We start from the raw sequence: 22,224 nt of genomic DNA, 5'->3' as shown, positions 1-22,224 counted from the left end.
ACCAGGCGTCCCCTTGTTTTATAAATCTTTACACCATCCATGGTCCTTAGCAAAATGGCATTCGACAAATATTTGTTCAATAAACCTAATAATCTAGTGAAAGAAATCTGAAATAAAACCACCTGACATTTGTGTAACACTATCAATTCCAAAGGAGTTTCTTTTCATTTTTATTTTGGAATAATTTTAGACTTACAGAAAAGCTGCAAAGATAGCACAAAGATAGCAATATTAGGGGAAAGTGAGTCAAGGGCGTACTATCTTATATAAGCATAGAACATTTGTCAAAGCTGAAAAATAAACATCAGTACATTACTACGAACCCAACTTCAGACTTTATTTGGATTCACCAGCTTTACCACTCATGTCCTTTTTCTGTTCCAAAATCCAATCAAGGAACCTACAATGCCTTTAGCAAATTTATTTTCATTAGCTCATCTACCTGCCCAATAGCTCTGTGAGGAAGATACTATTCCCATTCTATTTAAGACAAAACTGAAGTTCACGGAGGTTCCATCTGGACAGATGCCATGCAGGTAGCCAATAGCAAAACCAGTACTCAAATCCAGAATACCATGAGGTAAAAGCAATGGTGGAGGAAGGGGAAAAGAAATTAAGATGGCTTTGACAGCTTTCCTCTATGGGAAGAAAAGCTCGGTACCAAGATAACACGGTAAATAGGGTAAGTAGGTTAAAATGGTAGGTGAATGGCCTCTGGTTTCGGCAACAAGGAGTATTTCACAAGGTTCCCTCTGTGATGTTGGTTAAACATTCTAACTTTATGAATCAGATATTCATTCAGGACTGAGACATACTCTAGTCACAGTTAGCCAAAAAAAGATCAGGATTTGTAAATTCTTGTTCTTAATCGTGGACACGCCGCCAGCTCACTGTATGTTCCAAGATCTTCAGGTGCGTGTAGCATAGCGCAGGCTCTTGGTATACACACAGGCCTTTTCAGCCACCACACTAAGGCATGGCAAAGGCAACTGCCAACAGTGGAAACTTTTTAAACTGAAGATCAGCTCGTAACATATGATACACAGCAAAGCAGTCACTATCTCTCATCCATGAAACACAAGCAATGGATTCCCAAGATGACTAGCTGCTCAGTTCTTCACAAGAGCAACCAAAACTAGAAAAATCTTTCATAATTAGCATGACACAGGGTGACGCTTATATATAAAGAAAAGCAACTAAATTAGATGGGGGAAAACAAAGAAAAATTTAATGGAAAACAAGAAGAGAAACTTGAAAAATGGACAAAGCCATACCATGGGAAAGTTCAGTCCTTCCTTGATCAATATACAGATTTGCCCAACTTCCATGTACATTCCATCATGCTTCTAAGAACTCAAAGACTGAAATTTGTTTTGAAAAATGTATAAACTACCAAAGAATATCATGGAGAAAAAGTACTACGGCAGGAGTAGCTCTTCAAAACCTTAGAAAAACACACTATCACATGTCAATAGTCAAAATCACATGGGAATGGCCCCAAACTGGAAATAAATAAATGGAATGAGTAAAGAGTCCAGAAATAAATTCTCACTGCATATTAAGTACATGATAACTGATAAACACTAAGTAAAACCACCAGTGAGGAAAAAAAAAAAAGTTTCTGGAATAATAGGACCCAATATAAAGAAAAATTAATTTAGACCCAGACTTCATCATATTGATATATGTATATAGACATAACACTATACATTCCATTAGGATAGTTATTTTGTAACACCATGAAAAAAAAGTAAAACAGAATAAAGTATTTATCCCAGCCACAGACAAGAGAGAATTTTTTCCACTACTAAAGCAAAAAGTAAAACTATAAATTTTTTTAAATGCTCAGGCATAATTATTTTTAAATTGTCTATCTCCTTTTCTACAAAAGCCACAGAAAATGAGATAAAATGTAAAACAATAATATAGAAGGGAAACTTAAAATCATAAATTTAACAGATAAAACTTACACCTAAGTACTTTGTATACATTAAGATGGCTTTTATTAAAAAAAAAAAAAAAACAGAAAACAACTATTGGCAAGGATATGGAAAAACTAGAACACTCATTCACTGCTAGAGGAAATGTAAAATGGTGCAGCTACCATGGAAAATAGTTTGGAGGTTCCTCAAAAAGTTACACAGAATTACCAGACATTTACCCCACCAACTCTACTACTAGGTTTATAGCCAAAAGAATTGAAAGCAGGGACTCAGATAGATGTACACCCACATTCACAACAGCAATTCGATATTATTCAAAATAGCTGCAAGGTGGGCACAATCCATAGGGTCCACCAACAGATGAATGGATAAATAAAATGGGGTATACACATGCAGTGGAACATTATTCAGCCTTAAAAAGGAATGAAATTCTGAACATGCTACAACACAGATGAATCTTGAAAACACGCTAAGTGAAATAAGCCAGAGACAAAGGACAAATTATTCCACTTTTAAGAGGTACCTAGAATAAGCAAATTCTTAGATTAAATCATTAGCCAGTGGTTATTTTTTAAGTTCTTTTTTTCCAGTAATCTCTACACACAACATGGAGCTCAAACTCACGACCCCAAAGTCAAGAATCTCTTGCCCTACTGACCGAGCCAACCAGGAGCCAAGAATAAGCAAATTCTTAGAAACAGGAGAATAGAGGTTACCAAGGGCTGGCGCTGGAGGGTGGAAAGGAGGAAGTTATTGTTTAAAGGGTACAGAGTTTCAGTTTGAGAAGATGAGAAAGTTCTGGACATGCATAGTGGTGGTGATAGTTGCACAACACTGAGAATGTACTTAATGCCACTACATTACACACTTCAAATGGTTTAATGTCTATATATATTTTGCCACAATTAAAAAAAAAAACTTGTACCAGAATACATAAATCTCTCAATCTCAAAAAAAAAAAAAATCAAATGCTCTGAAAAAAATCACACAAGAGGAAAGAAACAGTCGAGCGAGCAACTAATGAATGAAAATGTGCAATTAGGTTCGACAATGAAGTGGCACTTAATAGCTGTTAGCAAAATGATAAAGCAGTATTTATACAGTTTCAGTAAAAAAATAAACCTCACATACCACCTAATGGAAATTTTATACTACTTTGGAACGTATGATTGCTTCAATCCCTTCAGAAGGCTGGTAAAATACAATTGCTCTCATTTTTAAAAATTCATATCCTTTGACTCAAGAACTTTATGCAAGAAGAAACAAAGCTGTGTGCAAAGACATTTGCATTAGGATTTTGTTTTATAATAAGGAAACACATAAGAATTGAAGAATGGTTAAAAGAATTCTAACATATTAACTGCGAAGCAGTATGAGGTCACTAAAGAAAGCAAACAAGACAACAGATACATAGAAGTGTGTATAAAAAAACAATGGGATTAAAAAAAACCGTCATATCCATGCTACATAACTATAATTGTATGAAATTATTCATAAAGATAAAAGCTAACTTTGAGAGTCTCAGGCACTCTACATGTTTTATATAATTTATTCCTTATAACAACTTTATGAGATATATACTCTTGTCCTCATTTTATTAATGAGAAAACTAAGACCCAGAGAGTCACTGGGCCTTATACACATACTGTACATGGCGGGGGTGGGGGTGCTCCAGAATTTGACCCGCGACCAGTATGACTGCAGACTTTATGTGCATGGAAATCACATTTAAGAGAGGAGCAAGAGATGTAATTTTCTTGGATAAAGTTTTCAGTAAAAAGTTAGAAAGTAAATCATGGCACACAGGTCTCAATGAAGTGCTGCTATACTGTTCGTCTACTTCTCGACAGCACCACTTCTAAAACTTAGTAATGTTACATTTATACAGACAGGCTGCCATTCACTTTCATTTTATAAAAATGGATACTTTATAGTTGTGACAACATGAAAAAACCACCTGGAACTCAGCTCTGTTTTTGCCCTAAATGTCTTTTTCATGCATAACTGCAGAGCATAGCCAAAAAGCCTTGCTAAATAAATCTTGTATGTCTGTGGAAATATTTCCTGGAGGCACAGCTACTACCACCATTTTGGAACTGGTCCTCACAGTTCTAAGAGCAGCGTGTTGAAGATGAGGATGCCCTCATTCACATCCTCAAACTCCCTTCTTGTCTCGCACTGCCAAAGAGTAGGGTTTCTGTCTGCTCCCCAAAGGAAAGGTAAGATCTTTCTGTACCCCTTGGATAGATATTAAAAAGCCTACAAAGTCCAGGCTGGCTGGAGGCAAAGGTGAACCATCATCACAGCAGAAAGTAGGACGAGACAGAGGCCAAGGCCTTGGTATTTTAACAGGCAGAAATCCCTAAAATGCAACAACTGGTCCTTCACAGATGGGTTCTGGTAACAGTCTGGGCACTCAGATACACCATTATAAAACATTCCCAATGCACTTTGGGGTTAGAGACATTTGGCTTTCTGAAGACATGGCTGGCACCTGCCTCGTCTGCTAAAACATAATGTTCTTGCAGATAAGGACAATACGCAAAGGTACCTAAAAATAAACGTAGGGGAAACACAAATATGTTCCAGGACCCAATAAGAGTGACTCAAAGACCATCACCATATAAAGTCAATTTACCAATAGTTTTTATAAGAAAAGCAGAGATGGCTGAAGGAAACCAGTATGGAGTAACGGAGGCCCCTAAAAAACAAAGCGGTTTGGTAGCCTGGCCACGGCCTCCCGGAAACAAATGGTTCCAAAAATCCAGTTCCCTTCCGCATTTGTAAATGCTGGCCCTCCTCTACAAGTGACTTATTTTTCTTTCCCTTTTTTTTTATTTAACGATTTTTATTTATTTATTTTAGAGAGCGAGCGAGTGAGAGAGCATGAACGTGGGGAGGGAGAGGGAGAAGCAGACTTGGCTGCTGAGCCGGGAGCCTGACGCAGGGCTCGATCCCAGGCCTCTGGGATCATGACCTGAGCGGAAGGCAGACGCTTAACCAGCTGAGCCACCCAGGTGCCACATGACTTATTTTTCGAAGAGAAGCATGTTTACTGGTGCTCATGGAGCTGAATACGGTTTTGTATAGCACGGTCCATGGCTGCCACCTCGCCACCCCCTTCACCCAGACTGGAAGCCAGGCCCCCCGTGCTGGATGGTCCAGCATGCAGATACGGTGGTCGGCACAGGGGCACCAGGCTCGCTGAGATGGCAGGCACTTGTACTCCTCATCTCCAGCTCATCCTCGTCCTCAAGGCTCAGGGGGAGCTAGCTAACTCAATTCCTTCAGGCAGGTCCTAAACTCCAGGGAGAACGTCCGCTTACCACCCACGCATGGTGCCCAGAAGGGTGGGCCATTCCACCCTGCAGTCCATGGTGGGTAATGGTATAATGAAGCACCATGAGCTATCAGAGGGGCTCTGCGGCCCTCATCTGGTGCTGCCAGAGAGCTGAAAGCCACTAGAAAGTAACCCTAGTTGATCTCTCCGACTCAGTAGGTTCAGCTCACAAAGGGCAGCACCAAGCCTGGGAATGCTCTGTGCAGAAGGTATGCTGCTCTGGATCTCCCCTCCTTGGCGCCACCCCTCGGCTATCACAAGCACCTACAAAACTCATTCCATGCCACGTACTGATTCTCCGCCATCCACAGTTTACTGAAGTAAACATCCAAGTCCTTCCCCAACTGCTTCAAATTTAGACAAATTACCAAATGACTGGCAGTCACTAAAGATTTGACAATCTTCAAGACATTGAGAAAAACGAATTTTTTTTTTTTTTGCTTTTTAATTCGACACTGCCCTGATGAGACAGAAGGAAAACATGAGAAAAACTGATTTGTTCTGAAATCAGTCCTTCCCTTCCTACTTACAGAGAAGTAGAATCAAGGGCAGAAAAGTTCTCTGTGGATAAGGAAGGGCTACCTACCTATTCTTAAATGGGACAAATACTCTCACTGGAACAGCCATGAAATGTGATCTCCCCACCTCCCCACCCCGCGTGACACTCTGGCTTTGCCCCTAGTCAGCATCCCAACCAGTCCGACAGCATTGCCATCTTCTCAAACCCAGCTCTGAGCAACAATACTTAGTCTTCTTTCTACCTAGTCTGATCACTGCCTTAAATTAAGGAAATAAAAAATGTGTCATATATAAATAAAATATCCCCGCTGCCCCCAATACTGATAAGAAATGAATTTTAAAAATCAATACTTTTTATTTCTGTGCAAAGGAATATTTTAGAAGAGTGCAGGCATATGGAGAATAACCTCGACTGAAGAGAATCTGCCAGAGACAAAAGAAGATGGGCCGGTGGAAAGGCTGATGGATTTTAGTACTGGAGTCTTCTCCTGCCCACCCTACATTCTGACACAGCAGGCAGAGTCCCGACTCCATGTGAGCACAGGTTAGAAGCCGCTGCTTTAGTCCAGGCTGCCATTCTGTGCTGTCACTCACCTGTGCCATTGGCCAAGCCATTGTGTGTTGGGTTCTTGACGGGCTGGCGGTACCGGTTGCTGGTACCAGGGCTTTGCTCACCTGCTGCTGTGGTTGTTCTGGCTGAGCCACCTGAATGTCTGTGCGTCCTGGAAATTCAAAGTATAAAGCAGACAGATATAAGTCACTGTGAAAAAGAAAGAAGTATGTCCCATCTAAGTCACCGTATTCCCTCTCTCGCTATTTATTGGAAATAAGACTTTTAATAGCCCCTGTAGTCTTTGACTCAACAGAAGCTGGCTCCAAACAGAGACTCAGGTAAGCTTCCTCCTTGGTAATAGCCCAGAAGGCAACTTTGGGTAAACTTTTCCACTTGAAGTAAACAAATCCAGAGTGAATTGCCCCCACATCTGAAAAAACTGGCAAAATATCCTATGACCATCACATTATTTTTATTGGGCTCAAATGTAATAAATAAACAAGAATCACTGGACAGGCTACAGATGACATAATTCTCCCATTAGGTAAAAAGAGCCCAAAACGTATCCAAATCTATTTTCTCTATAGCTAGAAACATACTTCCCTTGGGAAAAGAAGTCAAGGGGCACTAGACAACTCCAGCCAATTCTTATGTTGACATGTTTTATCAAGAAAAGATGACTCAATGGTCCATCCAAATCAATGAGAAACAAAGCATAAAGGGATCTACATCGCAGAAAATGGTGGGATCTAGGAGCAGAGAATCTATCTGACAACTTCAGAGAACACAAGACAATAGGCAGTATGTCTGCCTATTGTCGCCTGACTTTGTTCACTCAGTGAAAATGTCTAAGCCTCCCTGCCCTTCAGTCCAGCTGTTTTGTCAAAGGAGATTATTCTACTGCAGAGTCATTATTTATTAGTTTTCAAGTGAGAGTATTTAAAAGTGAGAGTATTTAAACATCATCCAGTAAAGAAAAGACCACCCCTGTCTAAGCAAAGAAACAGAGCACATACCCCATACCCTCCATAACACATACCCCCAATGGATACAGGTCGCATACCATGTGCATGGGGCAGTGAGAATAAGATCAACAATAAAAGGAATAACTATAGGAGTATATAATATGCACTGAGTCAGAACATTATGTAACAGATATCCATAGTGCGCTGTGCACTTTATTTATTTTATCTCATCTAGCATGGTAACCCTAGAAGGAGTTTACTATTGTTAATACCTATTTTACAGATACGAAGACAGAGAAAGTAAGCAATGGAGCAAGACTCAAATCCAGGCAGTCTAAGATCAAGACCTCATGTTCTTTGGTTGGAGACTGGGGGAAGGTAGCCTGGACTTGAACTGAATCCCTCCCAGGCTATACTTTCACTGGTCACTTGGCCAATGGTGAGATGAAGAGCTCAAATGGAAAGGTCCCCTGCTGGGCTGGAAGGCTCCAAATCCACCAGAACACCTCTGCTGGTGAGACTCTCTCATCCAGAGTGTTGGGACAAGCCTGCAACACAACAAACCTGGAGGTTCCTAGGGGAAAAAGAAGTGCCCCCACCAACAAGTACCTTCTCCAGCACAAGAAATGGACTTTTTCCAACAAGATGGGCATAAGCCAAAATAGTTATAGTCATTATCTCTGATTGTTGTGAATATGAATTCCCTTAGCTTTTCCTTTTGTGCTTTTCTAGAGTTTTCTAGGTTTTTCCATTGAACTTGTATACTTTTGAGTAAGGAAAAAACACCATTTTTTAAGGAGGGAAAAAGTTTTTTCTTAGATCAAAACTGTAGGAAGGAAGGAAGGAAGGAAGGAAGGAACCTAGCAAACCATGGAGTTCTTCATACCTGAAGACTGCATGGCAGTTAAAAATGGATAGAGAGGGCACAACTGAGCTATGGAAATAAAGATTTAATTTGGGCTCTCTTTTTCCATCTTATTTTTCCCTGAGCTAATTTCACAAATCGAAAGTTGTCAACCACACCTCAGTCAAAAAAAATATTTCAAAGTCCCCACTTCATGGGAAGAAAAGTTAGTACTGAGCATTTTACCACAACTCCTCATCGAAAGCAGAATGAGTACAGATTAGTTCCAAAGGGAAAGACGGTCTTCCGCCACTGGTAAATGGGTGGGTGTGTGGGTGGGTGTGTGTGTTGAGGGCAGAGAGCTTGATAGAGATAAAATTGGTTAATAAAAGGTTTATTTCAGCCGAGAACACCCTTAAAAGGACAAATAAGCCTCTCAGATTTGGTACTCAGAGCCCACAGCAGAGGGCTGTATCACTCAAGAAGCAGCAGGCTGTGTGGGCAGCACAGGAAAGGCGACATCAGTCCTGTCACACGCAGAGGCTCCAACGAGCCCGTGATTACTTACAGTCCGGGGCTCCCGGTCCCTCTGCAGAGCAGCTGGGCATGACAACAGGGTGGGCCCCATTAACTCTCCTGGCTCCTCCCTCCCTTCCCCGAAAGGGCATGTGGTCAGAGTTGAGAGAGAATACTCTCAGAAATGTTTAACCACTAATGATAGCAGCTTGCCCAGAATGATGGGCTGCAGCAGGGCTGGGATTAGCCTGTAACCAGGGGCAGCTGGGACCACTTGGCATGAGTTGCTGCCTCCCTGGCCGCCACAGCCCACACTGCCAGCTCCGCCCTCCCCCAACTCACACACACACACACACACACACACACACACACACACACACACACACACACACACACACTCTCTCTCTCTCTCTCTCTCTCTCTCTCTCTCTCTCTCTCTCTCTCTCTCTCTCCCCAGATTCTTCCCTTGCCCTCAATCTGGAGTTTCCCCCTTTTTTCACCTTGAATTACCTTTAACATACGACTCTCAGAAGGAAGAAAGGCCTCAACAGTTGAGGAAAATCTTCTCTTCAGCAGTTTCCTCTCTTGGAGGACTCACTCAGCCCTTACAAAATGGGATTGTGTCGTGATTAAAAGCTGGCCCAAATGCTGAAACCACACACCATAAGCCAAAATAGTATCAGGACAAAGGCGAGACGATGGGGTGGAGATGAGCTGGGCTCCACCACAGGCAGCCGGGCTTCAGCACTGCCAGTGACTTCAACTCTGGCCTGATCTTGTCACCATTTTGAGGTGGAGATGGCAGCAGAGGTGGGAGGGTGAGTGGGTTATGCAGCCCTGAGATAGAAGAAGATGGAACAGCAAAAAACAGCAAAACTCCACAACCGGTTTCAAGTTATCTAGTTATAGAGATTCAGCTCTCTTTACAGCATGCCCTTCTCAGAATGCTGGCGTGTCCTTACCTAAGTTCCTCTCTCAGAACCTGAGGCCTCCCTAAGAAATCCAGTCAAGGCCAGGGCCCTGGAATTCTCTCTCCACATTCCCAGAAGCAGATCTGCTGCATGTGAAGTCCCCCAGATGGGGCTCTGGGCTGTCCCTTGGCATTCAAGCTTTGCCACTCACAGAGTTGGCCTCAGTCCTCAGCTGTACCCTGAGAGCCGCAGCCTTGGTTGCTTTGAGACATCTTGCATCACCCTTCATGAAGGCCACTGAATAGCATCTGATTACCTTCTGAGCACTAAGCCCTGTTCTAACAACAAAACAGAAAGGGTCCTGGTGCTCCAGGTTGGTGAACGCATGGAGATGTGGGTAGAATGGCGTGCCTGGAGAGGACATGGAGGCTCCCCCACCTTTTCCCCATACCTCGCCCTATGTATCTCTCTTCCATCTGGCTGTTGATTCATATCCTTTAGTAAACTGGTAAATATTTAAAAACAAAAACAGAAAGAGTCCCTGATCTCAAAAAGTTTACATCTTAGTGGAAATGCAGTCATTTGTAATTTTGCATCACACTCTACAATGCTGACATGTGAGAGCCACTGGGCCAGTGAGTGAGACTGGCTGACAACTTGGCACTGTCACTCCAGTGCAACTTTGTCGACCATTGTCACATACACAATTATTTATGTGGAGTAGTTAAACAAAACTTTGTTTCTTTGGTTTAAAAAGAGGCCAGCCCCAGCATTGGTAACATAAGTGAAAACAAGATGGACAGTCCAAAAAAGCAAAGGCTCACAAGCCAGAACACAAAATTTTTTGCCACATTAAAAGTGAAATTCAAAATCTGGTGATGGCTCAGAATTTGAGATTAATAAGTCTACCATATCCTTCATGTGGAAATTGATTTTTAGAAGTAGTAGGTAGCTTCAACAAAATTCAAAATTCCTGCTCTTCCAAAGATACTGTCAAGAAAACAAAAAGACAATCCAGAGACTGGGGAAAAAATATTTGCAAAATACATATCTGATAAAGGACTTAGATCCAGAATATATAAAGAACTCTCAAAACCCAGTAACAAACCAATATAAGAAATAATCAAAGGATTTTAACAAACATTTCACCCGAGACAATCCAGAAATGGCAAATAAGCACAGGAAAGGCATTCAACATCATTAGTCACTGGGGAAACACGAATTAAGATCAGTGAGAGACCATCACATGCCTGTTAGAACAGACAAAGTAAAAACAGACAAACAAAAGAACTGAGAGCAGCAAGTGCTGAGGAAGATGGGCACAAAGCAACGGAAAGTCAGTCTCAAACACTGCTGGAGGGAGTGGGGTGTGGCACAGCCCCCTGAGAAAACAGTATTGGGGGGGGGAAGAAAGAAAGAAAAGAAATGGTTTGGCAGTTTTTCATAAAGTTAAATATGCACTTAGCAGACAAACCAGCACTGCTACTCCTACGTATTTACCCAAAAGGAAAACGTAAGTTTCCACAACCTGTAGGCAAATGTTTATAGCGACCTTATTCATAATTTCCAAAACCGTAAGCATCCCAACGTCCTTCAACTGCTGAATGAACGGACAGACCGTGGTACATCCATACGGGGGACTTGCACTCAGCAAATAAAAGCAAACAAATAACTAATACCTGCAACAACACAGATTCATCTCAAATGCCCTACGCTACGCTAACCAAAAGACAGACTCAAAAGACTACAGTGTTTCATTCCATTTTCCTAACATTTAGGAGGAAGCAAGGCAAACTGTATGGAAAGAAAACAGACTGGTGTTTGCCAGTGGCTGGAGGTAGGAGAGGATGACTACAAAGAGGCACAAGGGAACTTTTCAGGAAGATAAAACTATGTATATCTTGGAAACGGTAGTGGTTACCAGACGGTATGTTTTCTCAAAACCCACAGAACTGTACATGGAAAAGGGTGAATTTTCTTCTATATAAATTATAACTCAGTAAAGCTAACTTAATAATTTCTAAAAATCAATTTGTATATTTTAGCCACTGCAAAAACAGTTCACATGAGAAAAAATAAAAGTGAGCAAAAGTTTTAAAAGACAGGTAACTTGAGAAACAAACTGAGGGTTCTAGAGGGGAGGGGGGCGGGGGGATGGGTTAGCCCGGTGATGGGTATTAGACAGGGCACGTACTGCATGCACGGAGCACTGGGTGTTATATGCAAACAAAGAATCAAAAACAAATGATGTAATGTATGGTGATTAACATAACATAATAAAAAAAACTAAAATAAAAAAATAAAAGACAGGTAACTTACTGTGTGAGGATATGCTCAAAAAAAAACACACACAGAAAACAAGAATCTTGATAAGAATGTACTTTAGGCAATATTCAAGATTCTCCAAACACTCTGTATTAATAAACATGAGGATTCTTCAAAGCCCAGGAACACATTTCTCCCAAATGTTGAGAATTCCTGGTTGACTGGATACTGGGTGCCGAGGACAATTTTCTACCTTGGTAAAAGAGGCCTGGGATACAAAAGGGAGGTTCTTTGACCTCAGATCCAGGCCCGTCAGTATTTCAGCTCAGCACATGAGAAGTTTCAGGGTAGAACAATTAACAGTGAGTTTTCCTCCATTTACAAAAACAAATCAATAATGACGCAGAAGGTAAAATCACCCAATAAACTTCAAACTCTTCTCACACTCTAACCCAGGGAATTGATATTTGCCTGGATGACTGGACCCAAGAGGGTGGCTGTGCAGTCCCTCCTCTGAGGCCTCTTAACTGGGCATTGTCTTTTAATAGCAGCATGGAAACAAACTGAGTGAGGCTGGGCCAGTTTCCAGTAAGACAGAACCAGCAAAAAAAAAAAAAAAAAAAAAAAAAAAAAAAAAAGGGCACTTAAAATAGAAGAACTAAAAAAAAAGAAAACGGGAATTGGTGATGGGAAAAGAAATGGTTTCCACCATTCAGAGGCGCATCAATAAGCAAACCTGCTCCCACCTACACCCTCTTCAATCCTTCCTCCCCATTCAAATGTGGATTCAGGGGAAATTAAAAATAATAATAACAAATAAATAAATAAGGGGATAAAAAGGAGAGGTGAAAGGGAAAGGCGCAATTAAGAGTTAAAATGGGACCATTCCAGCCATTCCAAGGGCAATTTACGGCTCCATTCCACACCCTACCTCTAGGCTGCCAGCCTCAGAAATGACAGGAAAGGTAAAAATAAAACTGCTGCCAAGTCCATTCTATGTTTCAGAAAGACAAATGATTTACTTTTTTTTTTTAATTTTATTTATTGATTTGACAGAGAGAGACATACAGCGAGAGAGGGAACACAAGCAGGGGGAGTGGGAGACGGAGAAGCCGACTCCCCGCGGAGCAGGGAGCCCGATGCGGGGCTCGATCCCAGGACCCTGGGATCATGACCCGAGCCGTAGGCAGACGCCTAACGACTGAGCCACCCAGGCGCCCGACAAGTGATTTACTTTTGCACAACCTGGAGTACAGAGCAAACCTCTCAACAGTGGCAGCTTTGGAAAACTAAAAACTAAATGTTCACTTACAAGAGAACATACAATACATTTTGATGCATCTAACCTAATTCCATGTTGTAGGTCCAGAGTAATAGAAAAGGATACTCAAACACCCTCCCCAACTTGAAAGGGAGCTGAAGTTCCGGGGAAGTATTCACTCATTCTACCCAGCTCGGTGCAGCAGTCAATGACTGATATGTTCCTTGGCCTGAGATGCTACAAGTGCATAGGATGCTCATGGGGAGAGCGTTGGGGACCACCAGCCTCAACTGACACGCAGGAGGAACGTGCACGGGTGGACCCTGAAAGGGATGTGGAGCCCCACCTTGGACGGGTAAGCCAGAAGGGCGTCTCCACCTTCTTCCTACTGAAATCATCTCTTGTTTGAGCGTCCCTTGTGCTACAGCCTCAGACCAAAAAGGACTACATGGGGCCCTGAGGTACTGGGGTCAACAGTACGTTCGGCTGTCATTTCTAAGTGTTCTGACCCAGCAAATCACAAAGGCAGAAATCCAGCAGGAGTGAGGTAAGCTCCAAAAAGAGTATGTTCCTTGGAACATCCTCAGAACATCCCTCTAAACTGCTCCTGAGGATAATTCAGAGCCTTTGAGGATCTACTCACCTGGCAGACTCTTCTCTGGATGCCCAATCCAAATCTTGGTCTGAATCTCCCTCATCTCCCAGGCTAAATTCCCTTACATTCTCTCACAAAGCATTCTAATTTTCCCTTTATGGCACTTCTATTTGTAATTATGTATTTGTGTGTTTATTTGTTCAATATCTATCTCCAATAAGGTCCGTGAGGGCAGGCACCATGTCTCTTCTGTGTACCTTTGCATAAACCAGCACCCAGCATGTGCCTGGCCCCACAAGAAGGCATGTAAAAATACTTGCTGAATGAATAAAAGAAGCAGGCTGTCAAGTTCAAAAGCACTCTTGGGCCTGTAATCTCTAGTACTGCTCATGTTCTTTGCAGCCCAGTCACTCAACACCTCTTCATCTTCCGTCATCCCTTTAGAGAATGGAATACATGCCAGGGGATGGAATCCAGAGTCTAGGAGGTAACTGAGAAGTACCAGAGCTACTGCCTTCCAGAAAGACCACCTCTAAGCATCATGTGAAAACATCCTCTAATATCAGGGTCTAGAAATAAAAATCATTTCACTAGACTCATTTCATGGCCACACATAGATACTAAAATTGTGAGACAATCTCCAAATCCAACAAGTTCTATTTGGCATGGGTTTTTATTGGTTCTAACTGTAATTTTCAAGCACTCTAACAGGTAAAGTGTAGGCAAGTGACTAAACATGAGAATTTAGAGAGACACCTTCTGTGGCGGGCAGAATTTCTAAAATGAAAAAAAAAAATTTTTTTAAGTGCCTCCCAAAGATACCCCACCCTAATGCCTAAAACCAGTGAAATGTGACAAAATGTCACACCCCTGATTATGTTATGTGGCACCAGTGACTTAGGAAAGAGCGCTCAAATAAGCAGGCCTGATCTGACTATATAATATAAAAACAGTATGCTTTCTCTAGCAGGTGTCAGAAGTGGAAAGCAAAAAAGAAAATCAGAGCGATTCAAAGCTCAAGGGAGTGGGGGGCACCTACATGAGAAGGAATGCAGGTGGCCTTCCAGACCTGAGAGAGGCCCCAGTTAACAGCCAGTAAGGAAACAAGGACCTCAGTCCTACACCCGCAAGTAACTGAAGTCTACCAACCACCGGAATGAGCTTTGAAGCAAAGTCTTCCTTAGACTTTCCAGATTAGAATGCAGCCCGGCCAACACTTTGATTTTGGTCTTGTGGGACCCTGAGTAGACAAGCCAGCCAGCCACACTGTGCCACTACAGAACTGTGAGCTAAAAAAGGTTATCGTTTTAAGCCCTAAGTTTGCGGTGATTGATTACACAGCAAAAGAAAACTGATAAAACCTCTCAATACAAATAAATGTCAATTTCCACAGAAGACAATACTGACTTTCAAACATGTGGCTAGGTACTAGCCTTGACCCAAATTCTTACTGATCACCCCATTTCACTCTGATTTCAGAAGGCCTTATGCGGGCGTGGTACGTCTCTATGTAATCAGGGGTCATCTCAGGGCAAGAGCATTCCTGTGATGCGATGTCCTTTATGAGACACACTTCTAAGATTCAACAATCACTTGGGAATTTCTACTATATAGAAGTGAGGTATTACTGTTCTTAATGGGTAAGTAACATTCTCTTCTGGTAGAGTTCAGCTACAGGGACTTTACGCATTCTTTTTCCAAAAAAGACGTATTTATGTGTCAACTTGTGTCTGATTCCAATGTCAACCTTAAAAGTTGCAAGGATTTGAAAAGAATAGTCCATGCAAAGGGTTCTATATAGAAATACAAGTCATGAAGAAAAAAGAGATGAAACAGGAGAGACTGAGTGGGCAGTGGGAACCTACCAAGCTCTTGGAGGTTAGGCTAAGCCTTGGAAAGCACAAGGCAGTCCTGATAAAAAGTCTCCCCTACACCCTGGGCCCCTGAAATCATCACTTCTCAGGAGAAGTGGTGCCAAGGAATGTAAGCTAGTAGCAAGACCCACCCCGAAGTTTTGGCAAATAAGGGACAAGAACATAAGACTCTTTCAACTCAACAAATATTTACTGAGCTGCTGCTATGTGCAGCAAGGCACTATTCTAGGCTCTGCTAAGGACAGAAAGATGAATAATGCACAGATGCCTTTAACATGGTATTTGGCTGAGAGTTTGGCACCACTCCCCCTGCACCTTCTCCTCCTCCAAAAAGAAGTAGATGGAAGAAGTTGTTATTCCTCGGTAGTCTACAGTTCATTCTTTTCTAAGCCGAAAGCAAAACTGAAAGATGTGATTTAAAATAAATCTTTCTTAAACCTTTTTTAAAGGTAAAATTTAAAGAAGAAAAAAAGAAAAGAACAACAACAACAAACAAACCTGGCCTTACTCTCTCATTCTCCTTCACAAAATAACAATTATTTGCACTACATCCTACCCTGGGTTTTCACTAATCTCATTTTTTAAAAATTTTTGTCATTTTGTCATTAAAACATTGTACTTTCAAAGGCTATTTGTCTACACCAAGTAGACCCAACGCATTAGGTGCGCTAAAAAGTAAAGCCACACAAAATCTTCAAGACAGGGAGCAAGTGAATAAGTTCCCATTCTTTTCACACCACTGGATGCAGAATTTCACACTCCATTATCAAAGAATCAGCGAGCCAAAGATGACTTCAACTCATCAAGACCAAGAAAAAGCATGGCAAACACGGGCTTAAAGTGCAAAGTCAGCCTAGAGATAGGAAACAAAGAAGGCAGGACAGACAGAAACGGAAAAGGCAAGAGGATGGTGAAAACAACTCCAAGGGTATCAAGACTCAAAGAAACACAAAGGGCCTGTGGCGGTTTCAAGATAGACGCTATCGTACTGGTACTTTAAAAATTAAGTTCAATGCCATTGCAAGCAATGCTACCTAAAATACAAACACCAAAAAGGCTGAAACTAAATGGGTGGGGGGAAAATATGCCAAGCAAATACAAAACAAAAGGAAGCTGAGACAGCTATGCTAATGTTAAACCAAATAGATTTTTTTAAATAATTTTTACAAATCAGGTGTAATTTAGAGTTAGATTCACCCTTTTTAAGGGTACGGTCTAATGAGTGGTAACAAATGTACACAATCGTGTTACCACCACCACAATCAAGACACAGAGCATTTCTATCACCCTCAAACATTTCTGGTGCCCTTTTACAGTTAATCCCACCCCCCACCCCCGTCAATTCCTAGAAACTGCTGATTGGATTTCTATCCCTATAATTTTGCCTTTTCCAGAATGTTATATAAATGGATCCATACACAATGTAGCCTTTTGTACAAGTCTAGCTTCCTGCACTTAGCATTATGCTTTTGAGTGTCATCTATGTTGTTGTAGGTTGTTCCTTTTCATCATTCAGAGCAAATAAATTTTCAGAGAAAAAGCACTAAAAAAAAAGGGGGGGGATAGTGAGATAAAGATAAAAAGTTTAATTTGCACATAAGTCATATTTCAAATTCATAGCGTGGACCCAATAAAATAATCTTGAAATGCACAAAGCAGAAGTTCACAGACACAATCTGGCCCCACCAATTGCTGCCCTCATCTCCTATTTTCCCACCACTCCCTCCACACCAACGAGACTGGCCTCCCTTCCCTTCCTCCAACTCCAAAGGCCTTGGCAGAAGCCATTCCTCCGCCCAAATATTGTTCTTCCCAGATATCCTCACGGACAGCCCTCATCTTCAAATCTTTGCTAAAAGGTCATCTTCTTAACAATGCCTCTCTTGACTGCCTATTTACTTCTGCATCGTAATGTTAGATAATACAGTCATATGTATGTATGTATTTATATATATATATATGCATACATATATATGCTCTTTAAAAAAAAAAACAAAAACAAAATAAACAAACAGGTGGCATCCTGGAGCTGGCCTGTGAACCACAGTTTGCCATAGCTATCACCCAAATATCTTTCATAGGGACATTAGCAAATGACTAGTATTTCCTCAAATATGCTAGGTTCTCTTTATTCTGCCTTGCCTTTGCCCACGCTGTACGCTCTTCCTGGAGTGACTTCCCTTACCCTGATGCCACTGGTCTGCCAACTCCTTTCAAAGCACAGCTCAAACGTGGGACGTCTTCCCCAAATGCCCCAGGTGGATTCAGGAACACTTCCACTACCTTCCTCTTGCATGTGAACTCGCCACCGCTACACGGTCCATCGTGCTACACTGCCACTTTTGTATCGGTCTCCTACTAGATGCCACAGTCCTTGATGACGGGGACCGTGGCTTTCCCTCTTTTTGTCACCATGACCTACCTCAGAGCCTGGCATTCTTGTCTGTGGAATGAATATTGCCTTCAATTGCAGACATCTGCCTTACCTTCTCCTAGTGCCTGAAAAGTTCCCAAACATACATGTATGTATGCATATATATATTTGCATGGGTCAGATTTATCTTTTAAATAATAAAGATCAATAACACCAGAAAAAAGAGGAACACTTTGGGATTCTGCAAGGCAAAGGATGTACATTTCCAGAAAGAACTAGTCCACAAGGTTAAACTTGCAGATAGGTCAGGTGGGCTTTTGTGGCTATAATTTTGGCAGGATGATAGAACCGGATGCCAGAATGAAATGAACTAATACATAAAAGGAAATAAGAAAGGGAGACCCAAAGAATACTGAAGCTAATATCCTCACTATATTTTTAATAACTTAAAGTTACATATTAACCTCAGAACACTGTGACACATGTAGCATCACGCTATATAAATTCTGTATTTCAGTTCTGTAACTTTTCATCTAAATGCAAAACTTAAATATAGAATTGTTTCAGTGTTTGAAAGGAGTCTTTCTATCAAAGCTACTGAGGATGCCATTGTAAAGACAGTCACTAAACTAAACCCCAAATCTCCACTGCCACAGACCTTGGCGCTCTCAAAAGGAGTCATCCAGTGCCAACAGAATCCTAAAGGAAAAGTCTAACCTCATCACGCCACACTACGCCACAAACTGGCTTAAGCAGCCTCCTTCCCCACCATCCCATCTGTCCAAAGCATCTGCCATCAGTTCTGTTCCGCTCTTTAATCACCACAGACCCAAGCTGCCTAAGCAACCATGACTAAAAAGTCATTTCTCCAAGACCCACACTCTTTTTATTTGCTTCTCTGTAAATCCTTTCCCTTTCAACCACAATTTTCTAGAACTGAGAAATCCCAGAATCCAGATACAGACCTAATTAAAGTAGAAATATCACTGCTGTGCCCTCATTGTGGTGACCCTTATAATGGCCCCGTTGTTCAAAGTCAGAAAAACATTTTGTTTTGCTCTGTGTAAGCCTTGAAGTTTGGTTTTCACTCCTCCCCCTGTGGATACACTTTCAGAGTGCGACTGCCCCAGGGCCACACGGGTCACTAACACCAATCCCAACCATTATGGGGGATGCCATTTTAAAGAGACAGCTTCTTAAGCTCCTCCCCTCCTGCATTTCTTTTTTCCATGAATAACATCACAAAGCGCTGAGTCCTCTCTATTCCTGCTCATCCCTTACTCTGTCTCATTAGTCAGTCACCCAGTCCTGCTCAATGATTACACCTCCTAGGTATTTCTAGGTATTTCTCTTGACTTCTCTCCATTCTGCCACTGCCCAAGGCCAGTCATCAACTCCTATCTCACCTGTTCCTACAATGGTCTCTTAGTCCCTGGTTCTAATCTCAACCTCCACTGTGGCAGGCACTCCCACCCGCTTCTATTCCACATGTCTCCCCCATTCCGTCCACTCGCTCAGGGGATGGAAGACTCTCAGATTCCCTTGCAGCTAAGTTCTGGAAGTGATGCAGATTATACCAAGGGAAAGCTCTTGCAGGAGATTTGGAAAGCAGAAAGAAAGCAGAGACCATTCCTCTGAAGCGCTGATGAGTGGAGGGGCTCTGGCAGACTCCATTCTTCACTACATGGACACCAGCCTCCCGCATGGAAGGCAGACAGAGGAGCAATTGCAGTTTCCTGACATCTGGATTGCAGATGCAAGGCTATGACCTTGAAACTAAGGATGGGGAAGGTCACACTTCTGTTCCTCCAGCCCATACAAAGACTTCTGTAAACACCTAATTCCCCATATTAAATCCTTTCTGCTCAAAATACCTAGAGTGGTTTCTGCTTCCTGCAATGAACCCTAACTGATATAGCTTCAAATTTATCCATTCAATACATCCCTGGATAATTTATCACAAAAACAGCACATCATGCCCTTGCTCAAAATTCAGTGGTTCCCTAGCTCCAAAGAATAAAATCTAAAGTCCTCAGTAAAGCATAAAGGCCCTTTATGAACTGGTCTTGCCTTCTTACCACCTCCTATAGCAGGGATCAGCAAACTCTATGAAGGGCCAAAGAGCAAATATTTTAGGTTTTGCAGACCATCTGATCTCCATCACAACTACTTAACTCTGCCATTGCAGCATAAAAGAGGCCACAGATGATATGTAAATGAATGAGCATAGCTGTATTCAAATAAAATATTATTTACAAAAACAGGTGGTCAAGAGAATTAAGACAAGCCACAGACTAGGAGAAAATATTTGCAGAAAACATATCTGATGAAGAACTGTTAACCAAACATACAAAGAACTCTTACAACTCAACATCAGAAAAGAAATCACCCAAGTAAAAAATAGGCCAAAGACCTGAACAGACACCTCACCAAAGAAGATACAAAGGTGACAAATAAACCTATGAAAAGATGCTCCACAAAAGAGGAAGCCTCTTGCACTGTTGGTGGGAATGCAAACTGGTGCAGCCACTCTGGAAAACAGTATGGAAATTCCTCAAAAAGTTAAAAAGAGAACTACCTTATGACCCAGCAATTGCACTACTAGGTATTTACCCAAAGGATATAAAAACACAGATTTGAAGGGGCACATGCACCCCAATGTTCCCGATATTTATAGCAGCATTCACAACAATAGCCAAACTATAGAGAGAGCCCAAATGTCCACTGACTGATTAATAAATAAAGAAGATGGGTGTGTGTATGTGTGTATAAAAAATGGAATATAAGCCATCAAAAAGAATGAAATCTTGCCATTTGCAATGACGTGGATGGAGCTAGAGTGTATTATGCTAAGTGAAATAAGTCAAAGACAAATACCGTATGATTTGACTCATATGTGGAATTTAAGAAATAAAACAGATCAACACAGTGGAAGGGGGAAAAAAGAGAGAGAGGGAAGCAAACCATAATGATAGAGAACAAACTGAGGGCTGATGTAAGGAGATGGTCGGGGCGGGTGGGGGATAGGTTAAATGGGTGACAGGTATTAAGGAGGGCATTATTGTGATCAGCTCTGGGTGTTGTATGTAAGTGATGAATCACTAAATTCTGCACCTGAAACCAATTTTACCATATATGTTAACTAACTAGAACTTAAATAAAAACTTGAAAAGAAAAAAAAAAGATACTGCACATCGTATGTCAACAGGAAAATGCAAATTAAAACAGCAATGAGATACTACTACAAAGCTTTAAGAATGGCCAAAATCTAGAACACTGATAACACCAAATGTTGGTGTGGATACGGATCAACAGGAACTCTCATTCTGGTGGGAGTGCAAAATGGTGCAGCCACTTTGGAAGACAGCCTGGCAGTTTCTTACAAAACAAAACATACTCTTACCATATGCTCCAGCAATCATTCTCCTTGGTATTTACCTGAAGGAGTTGAAAACATGCCCACAAAAAAACCGGCACAGGAATGTTTATAATAGCAGCTTTATTCATGGTTGTCAAAACCTGGAAGGAATCAAGCCTGTCCTTCAGTAGGTGAATGGATAAATAAACTGTGGTACAGCCAATGGAATATTATTTAGCGCTAAAAAGAAATGAGCTCTCAAGCCATAAAGGGACACGAAGGAAGCCTAAATGTGTACTACTAAGTAAATGAAGCCAATCTGAGCTACATACTTCGGTTTCAATTATATGACATTGTAGAAAAGGCAGTTTTTTGGCGACTATAAAAGAATCGGTGGTTGCAGGAGTTAAGGGGGAGAGAAAGATGAATGGGTAGGGCACAGAGGATTTTTAGGGCAGTGAAATTAATCTATATGACACTATAATGGTGGATAAGCATCATTATAAACTTGTCAAAACCCATAGAACATACAACACCGAGAGTGAACTGTAATGCAAACTATGGACTTTGGGGGATAATGGTGTATCAGGTGTTTAACAAATGTGCTATGCCAGTGCGTGATGTTGATAGGAGGGGAGAGTGTGTATATGTGGGGGCAGGAGGTCTATGGGAAATCTCTTACCTTCTGTTCAATTTTGCAGTGAACCTAACCCTGCTCTTTAAAAAAAAAAAAAAAAAAAACAACCCAAAACCAAAATAAACAAACAGGTGGCATCCTGGAGCTGGCCTGTGAACCACAGTTTGCCATAGCTATCACCCAAATATCTTTCATAGGGACATTAGCAAATGACTAGTATTTCCTCAAATATGCTAGGTTCTCTTTATTCTGCCTTGCCTTTGCCCACG

The 22,224-nt window shown here is 41.5% G+C and overlaps 1 protein-coding gene across 2 annotated transcripts in view; it reads right to left on the bottom strand.

Annotated features, from left to right (window-relative positions):
* WWP2 (WW domain containing E3 ubiquitin protein ligase 2) overlaps positions 1–22,224 on the bottom strand; it is a 142,450-nt gene that overhangs the window by 51,028 nt on the left and 69,198 nt on the right. Inside the window, exon 7 of one of the 2 annotated variants that reach the window (XM_028091849.2) lies at positions 6,397–6,524. In XM_028091849.2, coding sequence (XP_027947650.1) covers positions 6,397–6,524 — 128 coding nt within the window. The remainder of the gene's footprint in view (positions 1–6,396; positions 6,525–22,224) is intronic. The other variant, XM_088027460.1, reaches the window with a different exon arrangement.

The sequence above is a fragment of the Eumetopias jubatus genome, unplaced genomic scaffold (genome assembly GCF_037043125.1).
Source record: "Eumetopias jubatus isolate StellerSeaLion01/CBP00866 unplaced genomic scaffold, mEumJub1_p1.0 scaffold_10, whole genome shotgun sequence".
NCBI classification, from domain to species: domain Eukaryota; kingdom Metazoa; phylum Chordata; class Mammalia; order Carnivora; family Otariidae; genus Eumetopias; species Eumetopias jubatus.
This window is presented reverse-complemented; position numbering and strand designations above follow the sequence as displayed.